The sequence below is a fragment of the Miniopterus schreibersii genome (assembly GCF_964146895.1).
Source record: "Miniopterus schreibersii genome assembly, chromosome: 3".
Taxonomy (NCBI): domain Eukaryota; kingdom Metazoa; phylum Chordata; class Mammalia; order Chiroptera; family Miniopteridae; genus Miniopterus; species Miniopterus schreibersii.
Genome location: NC_138103.1, coordinates 69,339,999 through 69,366,695, shown reverse-complemented (window position 1 = coordinate 69,366,695; position 26,697 = coordinate 69,339,999). Strand labels below are relative to the sequence as shown.

General features: G+C 47.0%; 1 protein-coding gene across 1 annotated transcript in view; it reads right to left on the bottom strand.

Annotated features, from left to right (window-relative positions):
- ZNF366 (zinc finger protein 366) overlaps nucleotides 1-26,697 on the bottom strand; it is a 62,024-nt gene that overhangs the window by 9,915 nt on the left and 25,412 nt on the right. Inside the window, exons 2-3 of the mRNA XM_081133863.1 lie at nucleotides 9,437-10,779; nucleotides 6,225-6,416 (exon numbers count right to left, since the gene is read on the bottom strand). Of these exons, the coding sequence (XP_080989989.1) occupies nucleotides 6,225-6,416; nucleotides 9,437-10,765 (1,521 nt within the window). The 5' untranslated portion in view covers nucleotides 10,766-10,779. The remainder of the gene's footprint in view (nucleotides 1-6,224; nucleotides 6,417-9,436; nucleotides 10,780-26,697) is intronic.

Below are 26,697 nucleotides of genomic sequence, written 5' to 3'. Positions count from 1 at the left end.
AAAATTTAATTTTTTTATTCCAGAGGTATCCTTCATGGTTTACAGTAGCTTACTGGGCCAGCCAATGGAGAGCTTTCCCAGGGCTTAGTGGAGGAGTGTCAACTTTAAAAAATGTTTGGGGCATAGAAAGGTCTTGAGATCATCTTCAGAAATGCAAGGGCTACCTTCCTTGCCTTTGTGGCTAACCTCAGTATCAAGCAAAGGGGTACACACATAGTAACACTTAATAAATACCTAAGTATTTGGTTGGGGAAATGAAAAGCAAGTCAGGAAAATATCACTACCCCACACAAAAACTCCAAAAAGCAGCCATCACCAACTGTCTTCCTTTCCCCACTATAGTGTATATAACTCTATACACACTCACTTGTAAACCAAAATCCTCAGTAGTAGAAGAACAAAGACAATTAACTCAGGACCCAAGGTACTTGGATGCCATTCACATCTGAGGCACCATTAGCTTCCTCCTCTCAGCCTCTGACCCTGCCACAAAGCCCTTGGTTATTGTCTAGAACACTGGCCTCTTCCTCTTTCTCAGATGATTGTCCTCACGTGACAATACAGGAGTGTATGGAGGTATTTTGTGTCTGTGAGGTTCAGAGAGAGGCCTCTCAGTCACTGTAAGTGAAGGGGGGCCAGGGAAAGAAGATCGTGTCAATTAAAGATGGAGCCCTTGGTGGGGTTTGAGACATGAGTTCCAAGCATAATCACTGTAGTAGAGGAAGGGAGTGAGACAGGAAGGAACAAGAAAGGTTGACAGGAGCACCAAAACCCTAGTTTCTTCTTCTGAGAAAAGCAGCCCCCTTTTATCCTGGCATGTGAGGCTAAGAGCTTGCTCAAGTCAATACTTGCTGAATCATCTCCTGCCCAGGTCTGAGAAGATTAAAATATGGGCAGATATTGGCACAGGAAGCTGCTGGAGTGGTGAGAACTCAGGGTTCATCTTGCAGGTGGTCATCTCAACCAGTCCACCTCTCTTGAACTCTCAGTTTCTCTAATGAGGGATATTAGTGAGCCTGACATTAAATCTCAGCTTTTCCATGGATGGCCACTTTTAAGCCTACTTTTTAAAGAAGTAGGTGGACCTCAACATTAATAGAAATTTGGAATGAGTGTTTTTGAACTGTCTTTTAAAAGTGGGTTGCATGGATCATTAGGCTTTGAGATGGCAGAGCAGAGAGGTGATGGTAAGACCCCAGAGGGAGAGAGAACTGGCTCCATTTTCTCTTCTCTAAAATGTCGATGATAATAATAGTTTCTTAGGGCAGCTGTTATAAAGATCAAATGAGGTCATTCATGTAGAGGGCATGGCCAACAGAGCTCAATAAATATGAGCTTTTATTACTATCATTATCATGTACATAGTAGACTCGTACATTCCAGAAATAGAGAGATCGTCAAAGATGAGGGTGCTGTCTTTTTAAACCAAATTATTTGGAGGGAATATTGAAAGAAGTGAGGAATTCTTTGAGTAAATACCTGCCAGGCTACTTGAGGCATAATAGAAATGGAAGCAGTTGTGCCTGACCCTGCACTGGGGTAAGTGGATGGAAAGAGAAGATTCATCTTGGACTGCAGGTTTTGGGAGGCCCATTATCTGGCTCCCTGATCCTAGCCCTTTAAACAGCTGGCAGGTGCCCTGTTCCTCATCTTCACAGGAGCTCCAAACTCCAGCTTCCTGGTGCCTCTTCCCTCCTGGTCCAGGGCCTGAAGACATCTCAGGCAACTTCCCATGGGCCCCAGCAACAATGCTGACAGCCAGAGCCACCCAGAAGTCAAGGCGGCTCTGTGCAGAGACAAGGTGACAGCAGCGGGCAGTTGCTGGGCTGGGGCCAGAGGCCCACAACGCCAAGAAGAGCCACGGCGCTTTGCCCAGCTAGCCTATCTGAACCTGAGGACCGAGATGCGCCAGGAAGCCTGTGTTTTCCTATTCTGAGAGGAAAGGTCAAAGAGCTGCAGCCTGCAGCCCAGGAGAAGGGCCTCCGCTCAACTGCCTTCCCTTACATTCCTCTCCCTCTCTCTTAATAAGAAGGGTGTTCCTTTCCTCAAAGGGAGACAGAGGGAGGGAGGGAGAGAGAGACTGTAAACTGTCCAAAAGGGCCGTGAGAAAACAGGAAGCTTTGAAAAGTACAAGAGAAAGCAAGATGAAATCTATTTGCAGGCGGGCCCCTGGGGACATGTGAGGCATTGTTAAGCAGGCAGTTCATACAGCTATATCCTTCCTTCTGCTGAGGAGGGCTTTGCTGCCAAAAGGCTGCTATCTGGTCACTGCCTTAACCCCCTCAATGCCAGCCTGAGAACCTTGGTTACAAGTACGGAGCCCCTAAGAGTCCCCACATGGTTTTTCCCCTACATGGCATCCAAGAGCTGGAGGGGAAGACGGAGCCTGTTTGGTCGAGGCGGTGGGGACCCTTTTCAAGGAGACCTCGCCCTCTTCTACCAGCTCTGCCCTCGGCCTTCAGGCCTCTGCTTCAGCCCAGGCTGCAGATGACCTGGTGATTCATAACTTAGGCAGCTCCCGGTTTCACCCATCTCAAAGGAGAATTTGTCCCGGAAATTCTGGATGGCTGCTTTTCCTGGACAGGTTTCCCAAAGACGGCAGCTGGTTCTTTGCTTTTATGGAGTGTGGCCGCTACAAGGATAGCATCCAAGTCGACCCCGCGTGCTTACGCAGAATCTGGGAAGCGTCGTTCTGAAACACGGCTTAAGTGCACAGGCGCAGGCCCCTGGAGAAGCTCCAGCTGGCTCCGAGAGCAAGCAGTCCAGAAGCCGAGCCAATAGCAAAAGAGCCCCGAAGGGCAGTAATATTTTATAAGGAAAGAAAAAGAAACATAGAATGGAAACCTTTCTTCTCCTCTAATTTTCCATTCTATTGTTAACGCTAAATCCCCCAGCGAGCAAACTTCACTGCTTGCTATGGACAGCTGTTTCCACTGAGCATGGGCCCGAGAGAACCAGTTCATGTTGCAACAGGGGGAGGGGTTTATTTTAGGAAGGACTTTTAGTGGTGAGAGTCCCAAGAAATTAGAATCTACTTAAAGAATCTCTCTCTCTCTCTTTTTTTTTTTTTTGCAAGGTTTGGGGTGAAGGAAACAGAGCTCTCTCAGAGTGTGGCTGGAGCAAGGCCTGCCTTTTTTTCCAGCCATGCCAATCCTGTGAAGGGAATAAGTCTGTCCTCTTACCACGATAAAGCCTTGATTTAGCTGTCTGGGCCTGTTCTCCACCATCGCTATGGAGCCTGTCAGCCACTCCTCTGATGGCTATGGACTGCATAGCAATGAGCTAACGGCCCTCCATTCCTTTCCCAGCTCCCAGCAGGCTCCACCCAGGGCCAGACTTCCAAGAATCCAGCACAATACAGATGGGAAGCAAAGTCCACAGGACGCCATCTCAAGGTGGCCCATTTCACAATGGCATCTGGAGCTAGTTTTCCAACACACAGAGGCTGATTACATAGCCTGTAAACTCAGACATGACATTTCTTTGAAGTGAAGAGGGTGCCAGTTGGAAGAGGACACTGAGTAGGGTGGCACTTTGCAGGGAGATGGGAACAAATAGAGGAAGAACCTGGCAGTATGCTTCTGGCAGTTTCCAGGAGACAGAGAGCTCTTGTTCAAGGTGACTGACACCTGTTCTTGTGTCAGAAATGTCTAAGAATGGAGAAGGGCCACCTAAGTTTGATTTTTTTTTTTTTTTAAACCCTTTAACATCCAATTCTTTGTTCTAAAGATATATGCACTCTCCTACGCAGCCCCCTGACTTATAGCTGCTGAGAGAATCTACCCCACCTCCCAGGAAGAAGTGACTCTGAAGATACCAGTCCAGTTCCTGCTCCAGGCCCGCCTCCCCTTGGAGAGCATAAACTGTGCATCGTTTCAGAGCTGGCATTTTATGCTATAAGCCCCTCTCTTACGGTGTCAACAGACATCCAGAGAGTCTAACACACACTCAGGAGAGGTCAGGATGAGTTTTTGAACCATAAAGTTGACCATCAGCCACCCTTGAACCATGTATGGTGCACTGTCATTGGGGTGAAGGAGGAGGGGGAAGTTGCTCATGAAGGGAGGCCTGAACCATCAAGCTAGGCTGGCTCACTGCATTACTGGGCCCAAGTTGTATGGCATTGTACAGTCTTCTATGCACTGGTGCCAGAGCACAGACCAAATGGTGTCAAAATCCTCAGATACCACTTGGGCCATGAAATCCTCCAGGCTCCTCTGAGGCCCTTGATATAGAGAAACAGGACTGTCTCTGTGCCCCCAAATCACACATAGCCTGCAAGCCCTTGTCCTATATTGGCTCTTACCCCTGACATATCTTTCAGTTTCAGAGATGTTTTCTGCCTGGTTTAACCACTGCTACTGGACCTGAATTGATGAGGGAGGTGGGAATTGGTTGGACTGGACAGGTGTGAATTTTGGGGGGACTTCTAACTATGCAATGGCTCTCCCTCCATATTTTATCAACTTTATGTGCTCTCTACCACTAGTTAAGATAAAAAATACACTATGTGCTCAAAGTCGAATAGTAAACTCAACACAAGGAATGAAGAATAGAAAAGAGCTCCTGCTTGCATCTCAATTGTAGCAGACAGGAAACTCTGGCACGCAGGAACAGCTCTATTAAAAGTGAAGGGGTCAAAGGGCTCAGTGATGTGGGTAGGAAATCAAAGAAGTACCTAGAGAGAGAGAGAGAGAGAGAGAGGGAGAAGAGTTGGTCTGTGACGTCCATTGACTCACTCAGCAAGGCCAGCTTAGTGGGTGTGTGTGCAATCTGGGCAGTCACACGGGACTCCAAACTCAGAAGGGTCCTGAGTCTGGCACGAGTCCTGCTTTTACCATTTTAAACTCTTTATAACATTTGAACAAAGGGCCTCACATTTTCCTTTTGCACCAGGTCCTACATGCAGCTTCCTCCCTCTTCAGCTCAGATGACTCAAGATGGACATAAATTGACTTTCAAACCATTGGAACTTGAAGGAAAGGAGGGGAAACACAAGTGGGTGGCAGGAAAAGGGCTGGAGGGAGAAATCTCCCTCCCCCACCTCCGAAGAATGCCCACACAGGTCTAGGGAAGCTCTGGTTCCTGACCCTTCTCACCCCGTCCAGGAGTGTTCAACACAGGAAAGAAGTCAGCTTCACAGGGGGTTCCTTCAAGTGGGAGAAATGCTGCAGGGGCTCTAAGGCAGGAACAGCCCTGGGAGCAGGACACCTTACTTCAGAAATATGGATCGACTGAGAATGTCATTTGGACCCCATCGGACATGCAGTAACAGAGAGAAGGGAAACTTCCATTTCAAACGGAAAGGCTCTAACAATACTGACGTGGTGATTTCCCTCCTCTTCCCCTCATCCCTCTCCTCAAGACCTGGATGACCCTTGCCAGTACATTCCTTGAATGAAACTACTCAATTCTGAGCAGGATTCCTTTTCCTCTTAGAAGGGAAACAATGTTGGGAGGGGACAGCCTGGAGAGCCCGAGCATTTCTGAGTGACACCAGTCAGTGCCTTGGTTTTACAAATCTCCAGGTCACCCATTATCTCAGCTGATGAAATAAAAATTCCGCCAAGTTAATGTAACACAGAGACTTTAACAAAGATGCTCCGTGGTCCTTAGGAATAAATGAGAAATGCTTCAGATGACTGTGCCCACAGTCATCCCTTGGCCCCAAGCAGCATTGCGGAGGCCCTCTGAAGGCTAGCCCTCAGAATCGCTGCCATCCTCTCTGAAGACCTGCCCTCAAATCACACCACTCAGCCCAAGCGCCAAGGGGGCAGGAGGGGAGGAGTGGGATGGGAGTGGGGCAGGGCTAGAAGCTTCTCTGACTCCTTTCTGTATTCTACTCATTGGCTTGTATAGGGAGAGGGCTACACTGGATCGCTCCTTTCTAGAACAGGAGCTCTCCACATCGCCTTCACCCTTTAACAACCTCATTCCCCAAATAGGCCTTCCACCCTCAGACCTTCCCCTCCTGGCTGCCTCCACCTGTGGGCACTGACACCACAGTGAGACAAACAGGGCCCAGCTGAGGGTTGGTGTGACCATAGGTGTGGTGGAAAGAGGGAAAGAGCAGCAGATGAGCATGGGGTTGGCCATGGACCTACTCTGAGCTTCAGTGGGCCCGACAAAGCGGAGTAGAAGGTTCCCTGGAGACTTCCCCATTGGGCATCTGCACAACCCCCCGAGTCCTTCCTTTCTGCACTCTCCCAGGGCCCCCTGCCCACCTTGCATTTGAAAGGCTTCACGTCAGAGTGGACGATCATGTGTGCCTTGAGGGTCTGTTTCTGCACAAAACTCTTGTAGCAGAGGTGACACTGGTAGGCGCGGATGTTGGTGTGGATCAGCACGTGTCTCTTCATGTTGGCCAGCAGAGTGAACTCCCGCCCGCAAATCCCACACTTGTGCTCCTTCACGCCCTGGAGGGAGGCAAGATTCAAAACAACTGTGGTTAGCAGGTAACGTGCTGTCATCAGGGTCATGGTCTTTGTTTTTCTCTCTGCCACTTAAGTCCGTGAAGAGCTTGCTGATACATGTTTAGTTCCAAACGGTGTGGCTTTAGCCTTGTTAAGTCGCTATTTTCTTGAAAAATATTGATTACATAATCTTTTTTCTTCTGAAAATCATAAACTACATAAAGTTAGAGAAAAGGAAAGCTAATACTTTTGTTGTCTTTGCTTCTGCTGGGGCTAATTCTGTAGTAACAGTTCTCGAGGATTGACAGGATTTGGGTAAGAGCACTGTGGAATGATATGAGAAACGAGTCTATAACCCGGCTTTCATGATAATGAAGAAAAATAAACCTCCTAAACTGATATCATTTCCCATATCTTGAGTTCTCACTAATGGACTTGAAAGTCCCAGAACAACTCATATCCACACTTCAATAAATTACAACTGGATAATCACTTTTTGAGATGGTCCCCTGGGTTCCCATAGGTCACAGTGACCTCTGTGTGATTTGGGTATAAAACCTCCTCTAAGCCAGCTTCCAACCTATAACGAAATTTGGCAGAGAATAGCTTTCTGAGTAAGAAAACGGGACCAAAGGAGATTTTCTATTTCCTTGCAGGTGGCGGTGAAGTGTTTGAATGAATAACTTAAGGATCGATGACGCTCAGTTGAAAGCACATCCAGGGACTCGCAGCATGAACAGAGTATTAGCAAATCCTGACTAACCAGTGCTTCCCTGCAAAGGCCTTTGCAAGGGATCTTGACCCAGAATGACTTTTTGGGAGGAAAACTTAGAGAACCATGGCATTAAAACTAAGGTCAATGCAGGTTTAGAGCAAGTTGCTTAGCTAACAATGTTACTTTATAAATCCCATATTGGCTGGTATACCTAGTGATCTATGGAGGGAGGGGTTCCATGCTTAGCTCTGACTCTCTCTCTGCTGGTATTTCCAGTTCTTTAATTTGGGACATGATAAGAAAGTACCATTCCTCAGTTTTGGTGATCCCATGGCACTAAATGATGAGTTCTAGTCTCTGCCCAGCCACTTACTGGCTGCAAAACTTAAGTCATGGGGCCTTTCCTGTTGAAGCTTCCTCACCTAAGGATGAAGAGGTGAGCCATAAGAACCTGGGGGCTCTTTCTAGCTGGAATGCTCCCTAGTCTAGATTACTACAGATGAGTATGGATTTATGCTAATGAAGGGATCTCAATTTTATTGCCCTCCTAAGAAGATGAATTTTTAAAATATGTTGCATATTCAAACAGTGAGTTTAAAATATAAAATTAATGAAACTATTTTCTTGATGGCTTGTAAAATGTACTTCAGCATTTTTCTTCTCAAGATTGTCTCTACACTTGGCTGTGACCCAGTTGTGCTGGAACCAAGGAGAAGTATCTCCTTATCACTGATTTTGGAATTCTCTAAAGAGAATTCTGTGTCCAAAGTAAAATTCACATGTGGGCTGGCCTACCACCCAAGTGAATGGGAGCCTGGACACAACTTTGGGGAACACAGGAAGCTGCTGTGTCTCTAAAAGGATCAGTGAAATCACAGTGGGAGAGCCTGCGGGAGCGGGAGGGGAGGGGAGGGGAGAGGAGGGGATGAGGAAAAGGAAGTCTTGACAGTAGTGTTCAAGAGCGCAGGTGCTGGAGTCAGAGATTCTGGGTGACCTCCCCATGCCTCAGTGCTGCATTTGCAATTTTGGAGTAATGATACCTGTAATCAAAATGCACCTTTGATTCCCTTTCCACACATGTAGGACCCCCATGAATCAGCAAATGATCCCTTTGGTGGCCAAATCTGTCTAGTTTCTATGTTGATGGTTCCTAACATCCAGCATCCTTTCTCTGGATGTTATCTACAGGTGCTTTGTGCAGGGCAGGAGCTGTCTGCAGAGTCCACGAGGCAGCCACACATTTCATCTCTGCAGCAGAGCCAGAAATGCGTATGCTTTGTCCTAACCTACCCAATGGGACCCATTATGGAAGAACATAAGTGGTATCTTGACTGGGCAAAGTCCTCCATTGACCTTTAAAAACTAAAGAATGTTTTAGAAATTCTGGCTCACGGGAAGTATCTCCTGCCAAGGAAACCACTTGAGGTCAAAGGTGTGAGGGTAAAGGTCGGTGGGGCAAACCTCCCCTCTCAGAAGCTCAAAGCAGCCCCAAGTGAGCTCAGCTGAGTACGATTTTGGGACACCACTGGGGCCTTGTTTTAGTTCATCCTGAATGACTCCAGAGCTTTGGTTACAAAGTCAGCTGAACTAAGACCCCTGGACCTGGATTTATCCTTGAAAACCTGAGCCCAGGGAAGACAAAACCCAACCATATAAGGATGCTCTCTCAGGCCTCCTACGATACCATCCAGGTGGCACTGCAGTCAACTAGGCAGGGGCTCCACCAGGAGAACACAGTCCCGGCTAAAGGCAGCCTGCTCCCCCAGAGCCACCTGCCTATGAAGAAGTTAAGGGAGAAAACAGCCGGAAATGCAGCCACTGCCTTGGCAGCAAGAGACCAAGAGAATTCTCCAGAAAAAGGCTCTGATTACTGTATCTCAGGCACAGAGCCGGTCTCAGGTAGATGGAACCCTATGACACACTCATGCTAGCGCCCTGGATGAAATTTCCAGAGACAGAATTTTAGAAATTCTAGGAAACTAAGCAGCAAGAGCACCCAGGCCTGCTGCTTCCTTCCTCCTTCCCACCCTCTTCTCCAAGCCGAAGTCATTTATTTCTAGGCCCGTCTCAGGCTCTGGGAGGCCAGGTGGGCAAGCACTTGATTGCTGGTTTCTCATTTCAAGGTGAAGAGGCCGCCAGGGCTCAGGCCGGAGAGCCTCTGCCCGGGTTACACGGCTCCTGCCGTCCAAGGTGGGGAGCAGCCCTGGCCCTGACTCCTGGCCCTGGCCCTGACTCCTGGCCCTGGCCCTGACTCCTGGCCCTGGCCCTGACCCCTGACCCCCCCCCCCCCCGCCCCGGCCCGCAGCACCTTGTGGGTGAGGGAGTGCTGCTTGAGGTGGTGGGGCTGCACGAACTCCATGCCGCACTCGGAGCAGATGTAGGGCCGGATGTCCTTGTGCTTCATCATGTGGTTCTGCAGCTGGCTCGGGTACTGGAAGGTCTTGTCGCACTCGGAGCAGCTGTACTGGATGGGCCCGCGGTGCGTGGTGAGGTGCCTCTTCAGCTGCGCCAGGGTGGGGAAGTCGAGGCCGCACTCCACGCAGATGTTCTCGCGCCCGCTGGCGTGCTTGGCCTCGTGGGCCTTGAGCTCGCTGGGGTAGGCGAACCCGCGGCCGCACACGCGGCAGTTGTGCGGCTTCACCTCGCTGTGCTGCATCATGTGGCGCTTCAGGTGGCTGGTCTGCGTGAAGGCCTTGTGGCACACCTGGCACTTGTGCGGCCGCGTGCCCTGGTGCGTGAGCATGTGGGTGTGCAGGTGGCTGAGCTGCTTGAAGAGCTTCCCGCAGCGGCTGCACGCGTGCGGCTTGATGCCGCTGTGGCCCAGGATGTGCGTCACCAGGTTGTACTTGGAGGTGTAGGACTTCTCGCAGCTGGGGCACTGCCAGCGCTTCTGCGCGCCGCCCACGTCCACGTAGTAGCTGTCGTCGATCTGCACGTTCACGTCCACGCGCTCCACCTTGGGCCGCGGCTCCTCGCTCGCGCGCGCCTCCGCCTTGCGCGGCCCCGGCGCGCCCGCCGGCTGCTTGGGCAGGAAGGCGTGTCGGCCGAAGGGGAAGGGCGAGGCGGGGGGCACGAAGAAGGGGAACAGCAGCCCCGGCGGCACCTTGGGGTAGTAGGGGTAGGGCGCGGGCAGGAAGGGCGCGGGCGCCGGCGGCCACAGCGCGCTGGGCTTCGCGGGCTCCTGCTTGACGGGCTTGCCCCCCAGGTGCTCCAGCGCGCGGTAGAACTGGAAGCCCACGTTGCACAGGTCGATCATCTGCGAGTCGTACTTGGGGCGCGGGGGCTGCGGGAACAGCAGAGGGAAGTCCAGGGGCGCGTGGCCTCGGCCGTCCTCGGGGCGCAGGGCGAGGGCGGCCTCTTGGGCCGCGAGGGCGTGGGGCATCTTGGTGGGCACGCTCTTCCGCTTCCGAGACCCCCCGCCTTCCGAGGCGCCCGGGAACCCCTCCAGGTCCCCGGGGGGCGGCTCATAGCGGAACTGGGAGAAGGGCCCCCGCAGAGCTTCTGGGAAGGGGTGCTTTGGGGGCGCCTTCCCCCGGGAAGCCGCGGGCTGCAGGCAGTGGGGGAAAGGGGGGGCCCTCTTCACACCCGAGTTGACACGCCCGTCCTCGTCTTTGACCATCTTCATTTCCTTCTGCATCCTTGGCAACTTCCCTTTAAAGAGAAAGAAACTGGTTTAAAAAGCGCGGCTGCTCCATAGGGCTCCTGCCGGACGTGGGCGCTGACCGACGAGAGGGGCGCCCGCCGAGCACCCGCCCCCCGTGTCCCCCGCTGCTCGCCAGAGCGCGGTCCTCCCCTGAACCCGGTGACAGACGCGGAGCACCGGCCGGCCCTGCCCCAGTGGGGCCCCAGGGCCCCAGCAGACCCTCAGCGGGGAGCCACAGCTGGGGCGCGCTGGGCAGTGGGCAGCGTCGGGAAGGAGCCGCCTGAGAACTCGCTGGGCCGTGTCCCCACCTACAGGAGGGTCCGAGCCCCCAGACGTGGAGCCTGGTCCCCCAGCTCCCGGGGCAGCAGCTGAGCTGGGCGTCCGCGGCGCCCTTTCTCCCGGAGATGGAACTGCATATGCTAACGGGGACTTCGCTGTGCCTTTGGGGTTCTTTCTTCCCTAGGAGAACCAATGATTGCCACCCCAATGATTGCCACCGTCTCTCTCCGTCTGGGGCCTTTGCTGCTGGAGGGTGGAGACATTCAAGGGCACTCGGGAGAGGGGACTAGCTCAGTTCTCAGATTTTCTGGGTATCCACCCCCAGCAAGGTGTGCAGCCCGGATGCACGGAGTGAACGAGAGCAACGTGATTAAGAAGAGCCTAAACCTAATGTTGGAAAGTCATCTGGCCTACACGCATCCTGATGGAACACCCGAAGCCACCTCGGGGGAGACGTTCCAGGACTGGGAGTCTCTAAAACTGCACTTGCATCTCCCCCTTCACACGGGTGTCAGGGGAAAGCATGGCCTTTGGTGACTCCTGCAGTACCTGACATTTCTCTGCTGAGCCAGTTCCTGCTGCCTGGTTGACTACATCACCTGTGTCTGGGACAGGCTGTGGGGCCACCGTCTAAGCCAGGGACCATGCTTCCTTTCACCTGTCTCCTTGCCATTTCTCTACCCCCTTTACAAGGATATTAGCAGGAAGATCTAAGTGGCTGACTCCACAATTTCAGTGAGAGCCATTTCTATCTAAATCTCTTGAGTTTTAATGGGATTGGTCACTTTTGCTCACTAGAGGATACCTCAGAGCCAGTCACCGTGGCCAGGTGTAAGGTCAGGCCTCAGGTCCCTGGAGACAGGGCTGGGATAGGGTCCTGGACTAACTCAGGGTCCTCACCCTGGGGAATGGCTGCATGCTGAGCAGTATAGTTTGAGGGTCTCAGGGGTGAGAAGGCCAACAACTTCCAGTGGTTTTCTGTAGTCCTTGGTAAGGCAAAAACCGTTTTTACAATCATCTAGATATTCCCAAATCGTGGGTGTGCTTATGAGAGGTCTGAGAACTGCAGCACAGTTTTTAAAAATGGACCTTTTCCTATTGCATTACCAATGCCATACACAACCAACCCAACTGAGGGGAAAATTATGTGCCCTATTAAATGAATATTTGGGCATGATTTAAAATTGTTTTGTGTGTCAGAGAACTAAAAAATAATATCTATTAACCTTCGCGTTTGTGTGAGTGGGAAGATAGCCCTGTATTGTCTTCTTTCCATGGGTTTCTGGCTTAGTAATTAAGAGGGAGAGCTGGCATGTCCTGGGAAAGGGATGCCTGCCCTTGTATCCCACCTTTTTTCTGCTCTTTTCTAAAACTGTTAGCTAAATGCTAGGTCTTCTACCACCGCTGCTTCAAGCCCCAGGCACTTGTAGGAAGTGAGGAGCGCAGCAGGAGGGTGAAATGTGTCGCTTTATGAGACTGGGAGGGGTGTGGGAAGGGTATCAGAATGAGGGGAGCGGTGCTGTCACTGTCAAATGCACCAGGGACTCTTGGGTGGTTTGTCATGTTGATTAGATTGTCTCTTGGCTTGCGATTCAGCAAGTCCTGAGCCCTAAACTCACATAGTTATAGAGGTTGTGGCCTGCCCCAAGAATGTGTTGCATGTATAGAAATAGTTGACTTTCAGGCTAAGCTAACGTGTCCTATTGAAATGGAGGAAAAGCGGCAGCTCCCTTCTCTGGAATTTCATTTTGGCCACAGTTGGTTTTATACCCTGTTTGGAAATAAAGTCCTATTTGCAAAAAGGTTGCTCAGACTGGAGAGAACTCTTCTGGGCTACACATGACTATGGCAAACCACAGCTGAGCCCATCCAAATGCAAATAGGTTCTGTCTGTTTCTTTCTGATCTGGTTAAAAGTCAGTTGATTCTTACTTTATATTAAAGAGCTTCATTGGAAAATTAAGCTCTCCAATATAAATGTCAGAACATGGACCAGAAGTTATTGAATTTTTTGTGTATTTTATTGTTAAGAAGGTATTTGAAAATGCATGGCTAATGATGTCTGGTATTTTTATATCTTATGTTTTGTATCTTATACTGGAAAGCTCGTTAATTGGAAAGGAATGTTATCACTAATTTTGAAACGGAAAGTATTTCAATTTATACACATTATTGTTACCTTCTTTTAGTATTTTTGTTTTTAGTTGTGACATAGTCTACTAATGGACTCAATATATAAAGAATGTCATTTATAATATGTTCATTTCAAAAGCATACTGATTTTCAGTGTCTGCATTTTTATTTTATCACCATTGACCTAGTCAAAGCAAAGAAACATTGTTGAACAGAAATAATGTGTTTTTTAACATAAAAGGCAGAAGTATGTCTGTCAAATCCTGAGAATTTACATCTGTACATTTTAATTTCAGTATAATAAAACAATTTCCCCAGTTTCTGACTTGTGCATATACACACCTCACCCCCAAAATAGTAGTTATTAACTCAGGAGGTTTAAAAAAGCATTGGGATCCATCCATGGACATTTTCCAGGTCTTTAAAACAGCAGTCCCTTTCTGCATAAAGAGCTTGAGGAGCACTGCCAGTCCCTACAGAGGTCAAGGAGAGCTAGGTGTGTTTCCCCTCGGCCTTCTTGAGAGCTCAGTCAGCTAGACTTGCTGCTACTCTTTAATATCCCTGTCTTCTGAGCACAGGGCACCAAGGCCAACCCATAGGGGGTAAAAGAAAACCACCCTCAAAACAAATCCATATTGGGGATGAGGAGTGTTGAAGGGAAAAGCAGGGAAAAATCTCTTCCTCAGGAGGTAATTTATCTTGAAATCAGTCAATTTAAAACTCTGAGCAGCCTCTGCAAAATTATTAATAGACTCCTAGAAACCTCAATGTGTGCCACCCATGTCCTCCCCTCTATTTCTAAAAGGAGGTCCACAGACATCCATGACAGACGTGAGATTCTTATGGTTTGGGGGCAGCGATGACTACTCCTCAAGGCAGGGCAGGGGGCCGGGGAGCTGCAGGAGACCTGCCTGCTCCCAGAAAACTGGCAGGTTGTAGCATAGTTGCCCCTCAGAACATGCTGAAACAATGTGCAAAAGGAAAGAACTAAAATGATAAGAGTAGACAGCTGCAGGATAGTGGAAAAGCACGTTGGTTTAGAGCCCGAGGGTCTGGGTTTGAGCGCTGGCTTTGTGTTACAGTGTGGAGAACTGAGCATGTTTTTGGGTGGTCTGATTTTCCTCATCTGTGAAATGAGGATTGGGATATCCCCACTGGGTTGTTGGAGACTTTAAAATAGAGTGTGTATATGAAAGTGTATTGCACACTGGACGGTGCTGTGCTCGTGAGGGGTAGGAAAGAGTGGACAGGAGAGGAGGGCTGAGCTGCTGACCAATGGATTGACGTGACTGACATCATCTCTGCTTTCCAAGCTGAAGCTCTTCACCATCAACTGGCATCTGGGCCTCTGCTTTGCAAGTTCCAAACCAAGGCTTTGCCCATATGCCTTGAGTTGGTCCTGTCCCAGCAGTGAATGCGAACCCCACTCAAAGAGGCCAGTGGGTAAAGCCTAGGTGAGTTTCCTCATTCAGTGTGGAGACCAACCTTCCAGTTTAAGAAGCCCCTCATCCCTTCTCCATGGCTCTCTTTCCTATCCTGAGGGTATCTCTGAGCCTTCATTAATAACTGATGGCTTTGGTGAGTGGGGACAAAAGGTATGGGGTAGCCTTGTGAGCTATTTCAGTCAATTTATGGGAAATAGAAGAAAGAATTGCCCCTAGTCTATTATCAAAGGTCACCTTCTAGGGACAGGAGATCCTGTTTGTCAAACCCAAAGTCTCAGACATTGGGACAGTGCTGGGTCAACCCCGGCTCTTGCGATTCCTGCTGGACTGCAAGGACAGGGACTGGGTCTGTTTTATTCACTGCTGTGTTTCCAGTTCTCAGTATGGTGCTTGGCACCAAAGTATAGATGCTCTGTAAACTGTTGTGGGATGAGCGAAGGAATCAATGGGTTTTTTTATTTTTAAAGTCTCCGTATGGAACTTTTAAATGTATAATTTTATCTTACATTATTTTGACTGCAGATGACGTTTGGGGATATCATGAGCGCACTCACAAATTCTCAGGTAGTTATTGTGGGAGGACCTCGGTACACTTTGTGTGTGCTGTTGCTTACCCCCCTCAGTTTCCAAGGGCTTCATTCTCTGAACAGACCCTCAGATTTGGGGTAAGCCCCAATTCCTGGTTTCACTAATGCTAAGAAGCCATTCTTAAAGTGCCACAAGGTTCTGCACCCCAGTCATGAAACAGATGCCCAGAAAGTCCAATGGACAATAGGAGATAGAAAGACCCCTGGACTGAGAATGTGAAACATAAACCAAGAGTCACCCTGCACCCTTCCACCCATAGGAAATGTTTGGGACATCAGTAGCAGTTCACCTTTTGTACTAATGTGGGGGTGGGGAGGGAGAGGCCTTAGATAGAACAATCATACGTTTTATTGTCATTGTCAGAGAATGTTCAGGGTTCCTGGCTCTCTTCTATGTATATTCAGTTACCAAACCCACAAGGCTCTATGTCAGGAACAGATTGTTTGAGGAGGAAAATAGTGGGTTGACCTGTGTTAGAGGAATCTGGGACTCAGGGTGTCTTCTTTAACAGGTATTATCCATGAGAGTTAGTTATGAGGAAATGGAGAATGAATGGATTTTAGAAACAAAAACAAAATCTTCTCTTTGAACCATAATGACCAATTAGAAATGCAAGGCCTAACCAATATGAAACTACATTTAGTTGGGGGGAAAATGCTTCTAATAATGCCCTTTATTTGGGAATTTACCTACTGCACCAAAATATAAATATTCCCCAGATAAAATTACTGGCATTTTGTGGTTCTCATTCGAACCAAAGGTCATTCCAGTAAATGCTAGTGGCAGAGTCATGGTGAGTCAGCATGCCAGGGGCAGGCCTGCTTATCTCCTTTCTGGTCATCCTGCAGTTCACGAAACGGGATTCTCTCACAGGCTTTCCTCCTTGAGCATCTCCAGTGTTTCATTGGAAAATGTTACGTTTTACTGTTGTAAACACTGGCTTCCCTTTCAGTTTGATAAAATGGTACTTTTCTCATGTGATCTACTGTCCGCAAAAATGGAAGCAAGGAAGAGGACCAAGTCGAGGAGAGATTTAAAGTAAGAAGCGGTGCTAAGCGAGGTGGGGGCTGTTGGGCTAACAAGAAGGCAGGCCGGGAAATACGGGGATGGCTGCAACCTCTCTGTTCAGACAAGGGGATCTTGTTATCTGATGTGGGATCTTACTGGACCACTTGGTTCTTCCTGAATTTGTGGTAACAGGAGACTTTGAGTCTTAGAATTAAATGTTGTAATGATTCAACATAATTGTATGTATATGTATATGTATATGTATATGTATATGTATATGTATATGTATATGTATATGTATATGTACATGTACTGCTGAATTCTTCATCTGCAGGTATTTGGCAAATAATCATTCAGTCTTGTATTCCTGCAACTGGCAGGAATAGAGGGTCTCTATACACATCTGGAAGATAGAGCAATATGTTCTTAAAGAAATGAATGGTCTGCCTTGTCAGTCCTTGGGTTAGTGGTAGAGCCAAGAAGAGGTGGCCAGATGCTTGGTAGCCAGATCCCAGGGCCCTTCTGGATGCCCTGTGGCCGCCATTTAATTTCTAAACCCAAATTCCTCCCATTTTATTATAGAAAGTAATCTGTCAGCCCATCGCTTTGACTGAGTCCCCTAGGTAGTCAGAAATATTAATGAGACCTGTTCATATGTGAAATAATCAATTGAATAAAAATAATTTATATTTTAAGTTCCTAAATCCCACCAAGACATAATGTAGTTAAAGTCAAGTTTAGTTTTCCATATTAAAATTCTCCATAATGACATGCATATATACCATTTTTATATACATATTTAAAGAGCCCTTATTAAAACGACAAAAAATTCACCTGCTACTTTGCATAGGTTAAATGGATGCATGTTTCACTTAGGAAAGTTCTTAATGCCTAGGCCTAGTTTCTGGAAAGCAGGAGTGAATATAATTACTTGAGCACTGGAGCAGCTGCTAGTGTGTTGGGGTTATCTCTGTCCTCGTGACTCATTTAAAGGAAGGAAATGAATTGGAGATATGACTTAGCAGTTCTCTTTCCCAACCCTCTGAGCTAATATAGCTCTTGTGGATGGAGTTCCATCTGGAATGTTAGAGTTTTTCTCCTACTTTCTTTGGGGGAAATATGTCAATAGAATATATGTCAATTTGGGGGGAGGGTTGTTTTGCTGTAAGTTCATAGATGAAGTAAACTTGATATACCCACTACTGACTAAGCAAATATACATACACACGCATATTAGAAAGCCTCATTTTTCTCTCTCTCTGGGAATCATAGCATATTTGGTCTGGTGAGCCTCAGAATTGGTAGCTAATGCCAGAAAATATGACCCTCTGTGAGCAAAAGTGGTAAGAATCAACACATAATAGAGGTTAGCCATCTGAGGAAGGAATCTATTTTGAAATTTTTTGATGGGCGAGTGAAGAATTGTTTTATGTCTTGACTGTGGTGTTACATAACTCTCTATTTGTCAAAACTCATAAAACTCAAAGGATGAATTTTACTGTATATGCATTAAAAATAAGTTTAAAAATATAAAAGAAACATACCAAAATGCTACTTTGCACATCATTATAAAAGAGTAACAGAGGATATTTGGGAAATATCCAACAACAGTCAAGGTGACTAGACTCCCCCCTCTAATCAGTTCATATCTGTGGAATACATCCAATAACATGCATATGGCCTATAAAGAGAGAAACTGGCTTATACGAATTGATACTATTAATTTCTGCTTTATCCAAAGGGGAAACTTTAAATGGTAGAAAACAGGCTTTTCTTTTCTTTTTTTCTTGTATGTATTCTCTTCAGCAAGAATATTGTGGGGCAGGGATGGTGCATTAAGTCATCCTTCAAGGTCTTCTAATCTGGCCCTGATTGCACTCCGTAAACAATCCCCTATACTTGCTTCAACATTCTTCAGTATGTAAAGTAGTCTACCATCAGTGGACAAGATCCTTCTGGTCATTAGAAAATATACTCCTACCCCTTGTAAATCAGTAGATTGGCATTGACATTCTGGTACATAGATCACTCTTGGAATCATTTTCCTCAAGCCCGATTAATCGAGTGCTCTTACAAATGGAACTCAAAAATCTCCAAACCCATAGGCCAAATTCTGAGTCATGGCAACCCACCAAGTGCTGCTGTCCCATGAAGTCTACCTGAGCAGCCAACTGCCTTCTTTCTTTCATACTTTTCATTGGATCTATCAACCAGGCTGTCCCAAGATTCTTCAGGGCAGGAGGTGGAGAGAACCTTACCTCCTGGAGGCCTTATGGAGACCTAGAGGTGAGAAAGCCCCTCAGTTCTCTGCAGCCTGTCACACTCGTTTGACATTCCATTCATTGATAGGGCACCATGCTGCTCATGACCTTTCTTTGTGGGTGGGTATCTTACATTTCTAACAGAATCTGGTTAGAAAGTCAGAAACTTGCTTGGTTCCTTCTATGTTGCTGGAATCCAATAATTACTTGGAAATTCATTTGACAAATACTCTTTTTCTAGCTTGCTCCTGATCCCCAGCAGAATTTTCGCATTACCAGAAAAATAAAACAACTGGTTGACTTGGCCTATTCCAGTGCACCCCAAGCCAACTTCACACCAATGAACTGCCAAGAACATCTCCAGTGAGGAAGGTGGTTTAGCTAAATGAAGGCACAGCAATGAGTAGGGGAGTGCTCTTCAGAAAACATGCCCCCGCCCCCTTGCTCCATCCTGGCTCAGGATCCTTGGCCAGTGTGGGTCATATTCTTTTGACCTGAATGTCTTGTTACACTGAAATAATATGAATAAATATGGGAGGGCTCTGCAGGGGCAGTGATCAAATGCCACTAAGCCTCTAAGGGAGTGTGTCACCATAGAGTAGAACATGCCCACATTCTAGCAAACACCACAGTTTCTCTCCCTCAACAACTGCAAGTTCCCCCATGACCCTCCAGGCAAGTGTCCATTCGCTTTGTGGAAATGCCCACCCTAAAGAGCATGTGGATCTATGACCTCACCTTTTTTTTTTTCATGCAGATAGAATTCCTGCTCTATCTCTGCTTTCTGATGAGTGATCATTCTTCATCTTGGATACCTTTTCTCTCTTATACCTTATAGCTCAAGATCTTGATTGAGCTGTTTTATGCTGATTATTTTCTATTGATTCTGCTCACTAAAATCATTCTTGGAAAATATATATGCTTATAAAATATACGTACTTAGCTTCTCACATACATGGGCACATAGCTTATCTCTGGGGGAAAAATACAATAATCTGGTAATGTTGGTTGCCCCTGGGGGGAACACTGTATGGCTGGGGGAGGAAGCTCAGGAGCCCAGCAGCCGAGTTACCAACTTCATAGCCCATAGGAAGGTGCCTTTGCAGTTGTCTGGATCCCTGGGTGGAGACTTTTAATTGTATATCACTTCAACTTAGACTTTTGTACACTGTGACGGACTTAACTGTTCAAATACTTGCATTAAAAAAATAGAAATTCATATTCGCTTTCAAACAGCCAGCATTCAGACAAAATTAGTCTTGGGTTCTCTTCTTTTTAAGAATTCTCTCCAAGTGTTTCTTTGGACTACTCAAGTTTTCTGCCCAAGGTCTTTGATGCCCCTGGCAGAGTTCACTCTAGTTTGTACATTGGACATGCAGCATTATGACCCAGGCTGACGTCATCAGGGAAATAAGTATAAGCAACGGAAAAAGACTCTGACCGGGAGAAGCCTCCAAAGGCATTCACCTGGCAACCACTTCAGGTGCCGCCTCTGTGCCTGCACTGTGCTGGGGATCAGGAAGACAATGTCTAATAAGCCAGACGCTGGCCTCGAGGAACTCCCCATCTGGGAGAAGAAAGTGACAGACAGATGTGGAGGGAAATGTTCTAGGAGCTACAGTGGAGGAACCTTGAGTAGCTGTGTTGATTAACTGACTATAAAAGAACAACAAGAATGACATTTCTTTGACTAACAAAATATTTTCTTTCAAGATATTCTTATTTTTTCCCTTTTGTCATTAAAACCTAGGTTAGAACAACATGAAACTGATGAAGGAATAGCTGTGAAAGTGAGCCAAGCCAGGAAACCTCCCCCCTCCCCACCAGGGCCCCACCTTCACTATCTGTGTGTTCTGTAGATCAGGGAGGCTTCGGGGACTCGACAACTGGGGCTGACCTTGGATGAACTGCACTAGGAAAGCCAGGTGTGTGTAAGTCAAAAATAAATACCTTTCAACCTTGAAAACTCAGACAAACATGAACCTGATGTGAAGATTCACAGTGATTACAGAATCACACATGGCAAATACGTCTAGTCTGGTTTCTCTGTTCTACCCGTCCCTGAGTTTTTCCTGGGCTCCTTCCCCAGTGCTGCCAAGGAACTCTGAGATGCCAGGAATGAGACTGTGGGATTGGGAACAATGTCAGGCCCTCCCCCAGGGTCCTAAGGTATGGGGCTGCTTAAAAGTTTCTTTCAGGCTAAAATGAAAGTCCAAATCTATTTATGCCACCACAGAATCATAAACTGTCAAAGCACAAAGCCTAAACTTTTCTGTGTCTTTAATGCCATGTGCAGTGACTGGTATTTACTTCCATTTTTAATAATGAGTTTTCGAATTAGTAATTTTCTAGTCTTAAAATGATTTTCTGTTCTTTAACAATAACTAGCAGATAAAACTGCTCCCTTTCTGCTTTCCTTATAACAAATAGGCAGAATGCTTTTTTCATTTAGGATTAGTCATCAAAAGGAACATAATTTGTTTTCATATCTGGGTTATCTTGCTTTTCACACACAGGTGCATTCTAGAGGCTATCCTCACTTCTTGTGTTTAGAGAATGGCCCTGGAAAGCAATGCTCACATTCCCAAGGAGCACGTTCACATTAGAATCCCCTAACGTTGAACCTAACTCATCCCTTTTCTACACCTCAGATGCCTGTTATGTTAAAATGTAATTACACTCCAGGATTCGTTATTGCTTCGACATGTCTCTGATTCTTGGATTTTCCTTTATCAATTTCTTTTTTCTAGTATGTTCTCTCCCATTCACTCCAAATGTTAACATGATGCATGGAAAAACAAAGGAGTCAACTTGCCAACACCTTCTACCTTGACCACTCGTTCTTGGATGGTTTTTACAGAATCTTGTTCATTGTTTCTTGGAAATGACTATTAGCTCCTCTCCTTCTTTCCATTCCCACATCCAGAACTCTAGTTCAAGTGGCCACCAGTTCACCCCTAGATTACCTTCCCCAGTTTCCACCCATTCTTCCAGGTCTTTCTTCTCTTTTCTTCCAAGTCCCACGAATACCAATGCCAAATCCACCTTCTAAAAATTCATCACTTTTCCTAAGACAACTCTGTTCAGGAACCTGCAATAATAGAGTATAGAGATTGCTGCTCTACACAGTGTGGAGATTGCTAGTTGCTGTTTCAATATTCGTTCCTTAAGAAACAGAACCCTGGTTTTGCTTGTGGTGACAATGTCCCAGCAAAAACACTAGCTTTCCCAGACATCCTTTCAGTTAGTGGTTGCTCTTTGCCACAGTTCTGGCCAGTGAGAGGTAAGCAGAAGACTGCTAGGGATTTCTGAGAAAGCTTTTGCATTCCTAATGCAGAAACCACCTGCTATCCTTTCCTGTCTTTCTTCTTTCTGCCTGGAATGTGGCTATGGGGGGGGCGGGGGGGGGGGACACTGTCATATCATATTGGAGGTGGGAAGCACCACCGTTACTGACATTGCCTCCCACGAGGTCTGATTGAGGGGAAGAGGGAAAGTGTCCATATGGAGCTACTGTACGCACTTGGTACTGGTTTTCTTGTTATTTGAGAAAATGAATCCTTTACTTGGTTAAGAAAATGTATTCAGAGTCCTGGGGCTTGTAGCTAAACACAAAGCCTGCCTGAAACACAAAGCAAATCGAATGTAAGCTCCTCGCCCTGACTTTCAAAGTCCCTTCTCTCTCAAATCTTCTTAACCCCAAGCTCTCACTGTCCTCTTCGTGCCTCTTTGCCTTTGCTTAGATTGGCTGGCTTTTAGGAATATTCTTTCCTTTGATCCATCTCATTTTTCCAAGCTGAACTAAGTTCAGCTTCTTCCTGGAAGCCTTCCCTCCCTACTCTTCTGCCCAATTATCTCTCCTTTCTCTAGAATCCTATTGCATCATCTCACGGAGCCCTGGGTTGAAAACTGTTTTCCCCGGTATTACACTCTGGCTATTTCATGGTTAGGTTGTTTTCCCAACCGGCGCCCAAGCTCCCTTCATCGTGGGATCCACACTCTCTATCTCCCATTGCGTCTCGCAGGATGCGGATCACCATGAAGATGCACAGAACTGTTTTCTGGCTGGGGTTCTGTTAGTATGCATTGCTATATCTGCTTTTTAAAACAGATTTGTCTGTGGCTTTAAGAGCGCGTGTGACTTTAGGCTGCATTTCCATCTGGTAAGTTAATATTACCATTGGTTGCCAGTTCAGAATCAGTGGGAATTGACTTGCCACGGGGAGAAATTTGTAGCAGCGAACACGATCACTATGCTTTATTGCTCTGAGTACTATGTTGGATTCACATGTTGACAGAGCATTTACTGCGACTGGCAATCAACTCCAACCCATTAAATCTGGGTTTTCAGCATTGCGAGGTTATAAGATTAGGACTCCTTGGTGCCCATTGCTCCCTGTCTCAAAGGGAGCGAAGGCAAGTTCAAGGGCTCGGGTGGGTGAGGGGCCACAGGTCTGCTGTCAAGCTTCTGCACGGATCCGGGCAGGATGGCTGTGCAGGCGGACCAGCCCAGAAGCCTCCTGGGAGGGCAGCGCTCTCCTTGGCATGCAAAGGAGGAAAGGAGAAGGGAGAGGGGGAAATGCCGCTGTGGATAAACCTCTGAGGGTTTAATCTCTCTCCCATGAAATGGAAGTAATCATGGGATTTTTATTTAGATAGTTGCTGTTGTTTTTAAATCCTCACTGGAGGATATTTTTTTCATTGCTTTTTAGAGAGAGTGGAAGAGAGAGAGAGAAACATCGATGTGAGAGAGACACCTTGCTCGGTTGCCTCCCTCACACACCCCGACCAGGGCCGGGGATCGAGCCCGCAACCAAGGTATGTGCCCTTGGCCGGAGTCGAGCCAGGGACCTTTCAGTCTGCGGGCCGATGCTCCAACCACTGAGCCAACCCGACCAGGGCTATTTAATCAGTGTTGTGTTCTTCCTTGGGCACTTCACTGAAAATCAAAAAGGACGTCACTGTGGGGAAGGGATATCCAAATTCATAAGTGAAGGTTATGTAACTTTTCAATTTCTACATTAATTTTCCTCAGTGAGATATAGTACGTTCATATCCTTGCTTTCTTCTCAAACACTGTCTGCTCTCTGTCTCAAACACACACACATGTGCACACACACTCACGGGTGTTGCTATATTCTTTGTGTGTGTGTGTTACAGTCACAAAATAGAGTTGCAGCTACTATGGAAAACAGTACGGAGGTTCCTCAAGAAATTGAAAATAGAACTACCATATGATCTAGTAATCCTACTTCTGTATATGTATCCAAAGGAAATGAAATCATTATCTCGAAGCGATATCTGTAGTCTCGTGTTCCTTGCAGCATTAGTCCACAATAGCCAAGGTATGGAAACAACCTAAGTGTCCATCAGTGGATGAATGGATTAAGAAAATGCGATGGGGGTGTGTGTGTAATATAATGGAATAATATAATGGAATATTATTCAGCTTTAAAAAAGCAACAAGATGGGTGGACCTTGAGGGCATTATGCTAAATGAAACAAACCAAACAAAGGAAGACAAATACTGCATGGTGTCACTTATATGTGAAATTTTAAAAGAAGTCAACCTCATAGAAACAGAGTAGAGAAGTGGTTTCCAGGGACTGATGGGGTGGGGGAAATAGGAAGAGGTTGGTAAAAGGCTACAAACCCTCAGTTTAAGATGAATAAGGTCTGAGAATCTCATGTATAACATGGTGACTATAGTTGATAACACTGTACTTTATAACTGAAGTTTGCTAAGAGAGTAGAACTTAAATGTTCTTACCAAAACCGGGGGATGGGGAATATGTGGGGTGATGGATGAGTTAACTAGATGAGAGGATATTTTCACAATGTATATGTGTATCCAAACATCATGGTGAACAATTTAAATATCTTACAAGTTTATTTGTCAGTTATACTTCAAGAAAGCTGGAAAAAATAGGGAATTCTTTTCAAAGATATATAGTTTCTCCTAATACCTTAAGTGACACAAGTCTGCCTTATGGAATAACGATCCTTAATCTAGGAATTGCAATAACTTCCTTATTTGGTGTTTTAATCTCAGGTTTTGAAATTTTAATTAGCAAAACAAATAAACAAAAAAGGAAAGCATAAAATAATTGTTTCTTTTGGATTTTCCATGTGACAGAGACTTGGGGCAAATGCCCACAGGAACGTTTATAAATGTCTGTGAGTTGCTTTGGGGCCCCTCTGAGGAACCTCAGAGGTGAGGACCCCACTGGACAGTCTTGAGGGTGAAGGAAGGAAAGTCCGAGTTTATGAGCAACAACACTGAGGCCTGAGGCCTGCAGGTCTTGAAGGTTTCCTGGAAGCCTCAGGCATCAGGAGTGACAGCCAGGCTGCCTCCTCAGGTGGATCTCGGAGGGGCTTATTGCCTTCCACAAGCAAGGCCCATGGGGGTGAGGAGAAAAGAGACCCTCCTGCAAAGATGTGTAAGATGCAGCACCTTTCCTCAGGGAGCCTGCCACCTCGTTGAGGAAATGAGCCAGAGAACACAAAATAACAGAGTCTCCGAGTTGGAGGGGACCTAGAAGGCCTAAGAAGGTAAGACACATACAAGTCTCTTAACCTTCAAAGACTTAGTTTCCACATCGATGGGGCTGATAAGGCCCCCTTAGCAGTGGATTAAATGAGATAATGTGTCTTATACAGTGCCTGCACATAATAAGTGCAGTTCAGTCTGCTTTTCCTGTTATCATTATGACTAGTCAGCAAAATGTGTTCAATAAATGATGCTGACAGGAGGATATCACTTCAGTGTGGGTTGGCCAATGAGGTCAAAGGGAAAGAGGATGGGCATTTAGGGTTAGAGCGCTGGGGATAAGGCACACCCTGAGGTGGCTTCTGGTTACAGTGGTCACCTGGGCTACCCAATCAGGGAGGGTCTCCCATGGGTCCTGGGCCTGTAGAAACTTGGTTTAGGGAACAGTGAACAAAGAGCAGGCGTCTGATCACAGCCTGTTGCTAGCCCTGAGTGCTCCCAGAGCTCACGAGCAAAGAAAGAAAGGAGGACCCCACAACAGTGATGGCCTGACCACTCTATCTGAAGTTATGCAATCTAAAGTCACAAGTCTCCCCATCCTCCAGCTCCTTCTTTCACAGCCCCAAGTTTTACTTTCCTGGTAGCAGCATTGCAACACATCTTAGCCATTTATTCACTTATTGTCTGCCTTCCCCTGCTAGACCATGAGCTCCATGAGACCATGCCGTTCACTGTTGTACCCACCTAGAAGAATGCCCTGAATATAGTAGGTCAGCGTATTAGAACCACCTGAGAAGTTTTAAACACAGCACGATGCCCCACCCCCGCCACACACACACACACACACACACACACACACACACACTGTGATGCTTAGGTGCCTCCCCAGATGTGAATTACATCAGGACCTCTGGGGGTGGGCGCCTAGGCATTGGTGTATTTAAGAGCTCTGTAGGTGATTACCGTGGCCACCCAAGGTTAAGAACTACTTTAAGGTGCTGTCGAATGTAAATGACAGAAGCAATACGCTAAGGGGAGCATGAGCGGGTGTGAGGTGGGAAAGAAGGGATTCCGATGGAAGAAGCCCTGTGACTTGCAGTCACCTGCCTTCCCACCACTCACGCAGGCTGCTAGTGATGGAGTGGGGAGGGGAGGAGAAGGTTCTCCTCCACGCACAGTCCATGGAAATGGCCATGTTGGGGTCCCCGTAATCCACAAAGGGAAGCATCCTGGACGGCTCATGCTGTACCCTGGGGAGGTAGGGCGAGTGGGTGCCACCCATGCACCATTTACATGCGTATGGGTCTCAGACTGGGACCCCTCCCCGCCCCTGTGCCCCCTCCGAAGCCTCCACCCCACCCCAAGGCTCTGCCTCTGATGCTCAGCAATGAGGAAGCAGACACACGAAGGCTTTCTTCCTGCATGACTGTGATACTTCTGAAAGGTTGAGCTGTGGGATTTTTTTTCTTTTCACTTCTCTCTGGGAAATCACCTCCACATGCGGATTGGACTGTAGCATAGGACTTCTTCTTTACATTGAGAAAGTGTTCCCCACTGCATTCAGGAGGCAAAGTGGGGCTGCTGTTATTTCAGCTTCCTTAATAGCTTTCAATGCCATTTGTCAAGGTTGGTTTTCTCTTTTAAAAAATTTTCCCAAAATAGACAACTAAATGTAAAATCTTCCCTTATACTTTGATTGATGGCTCACACCTTTTGGAATATC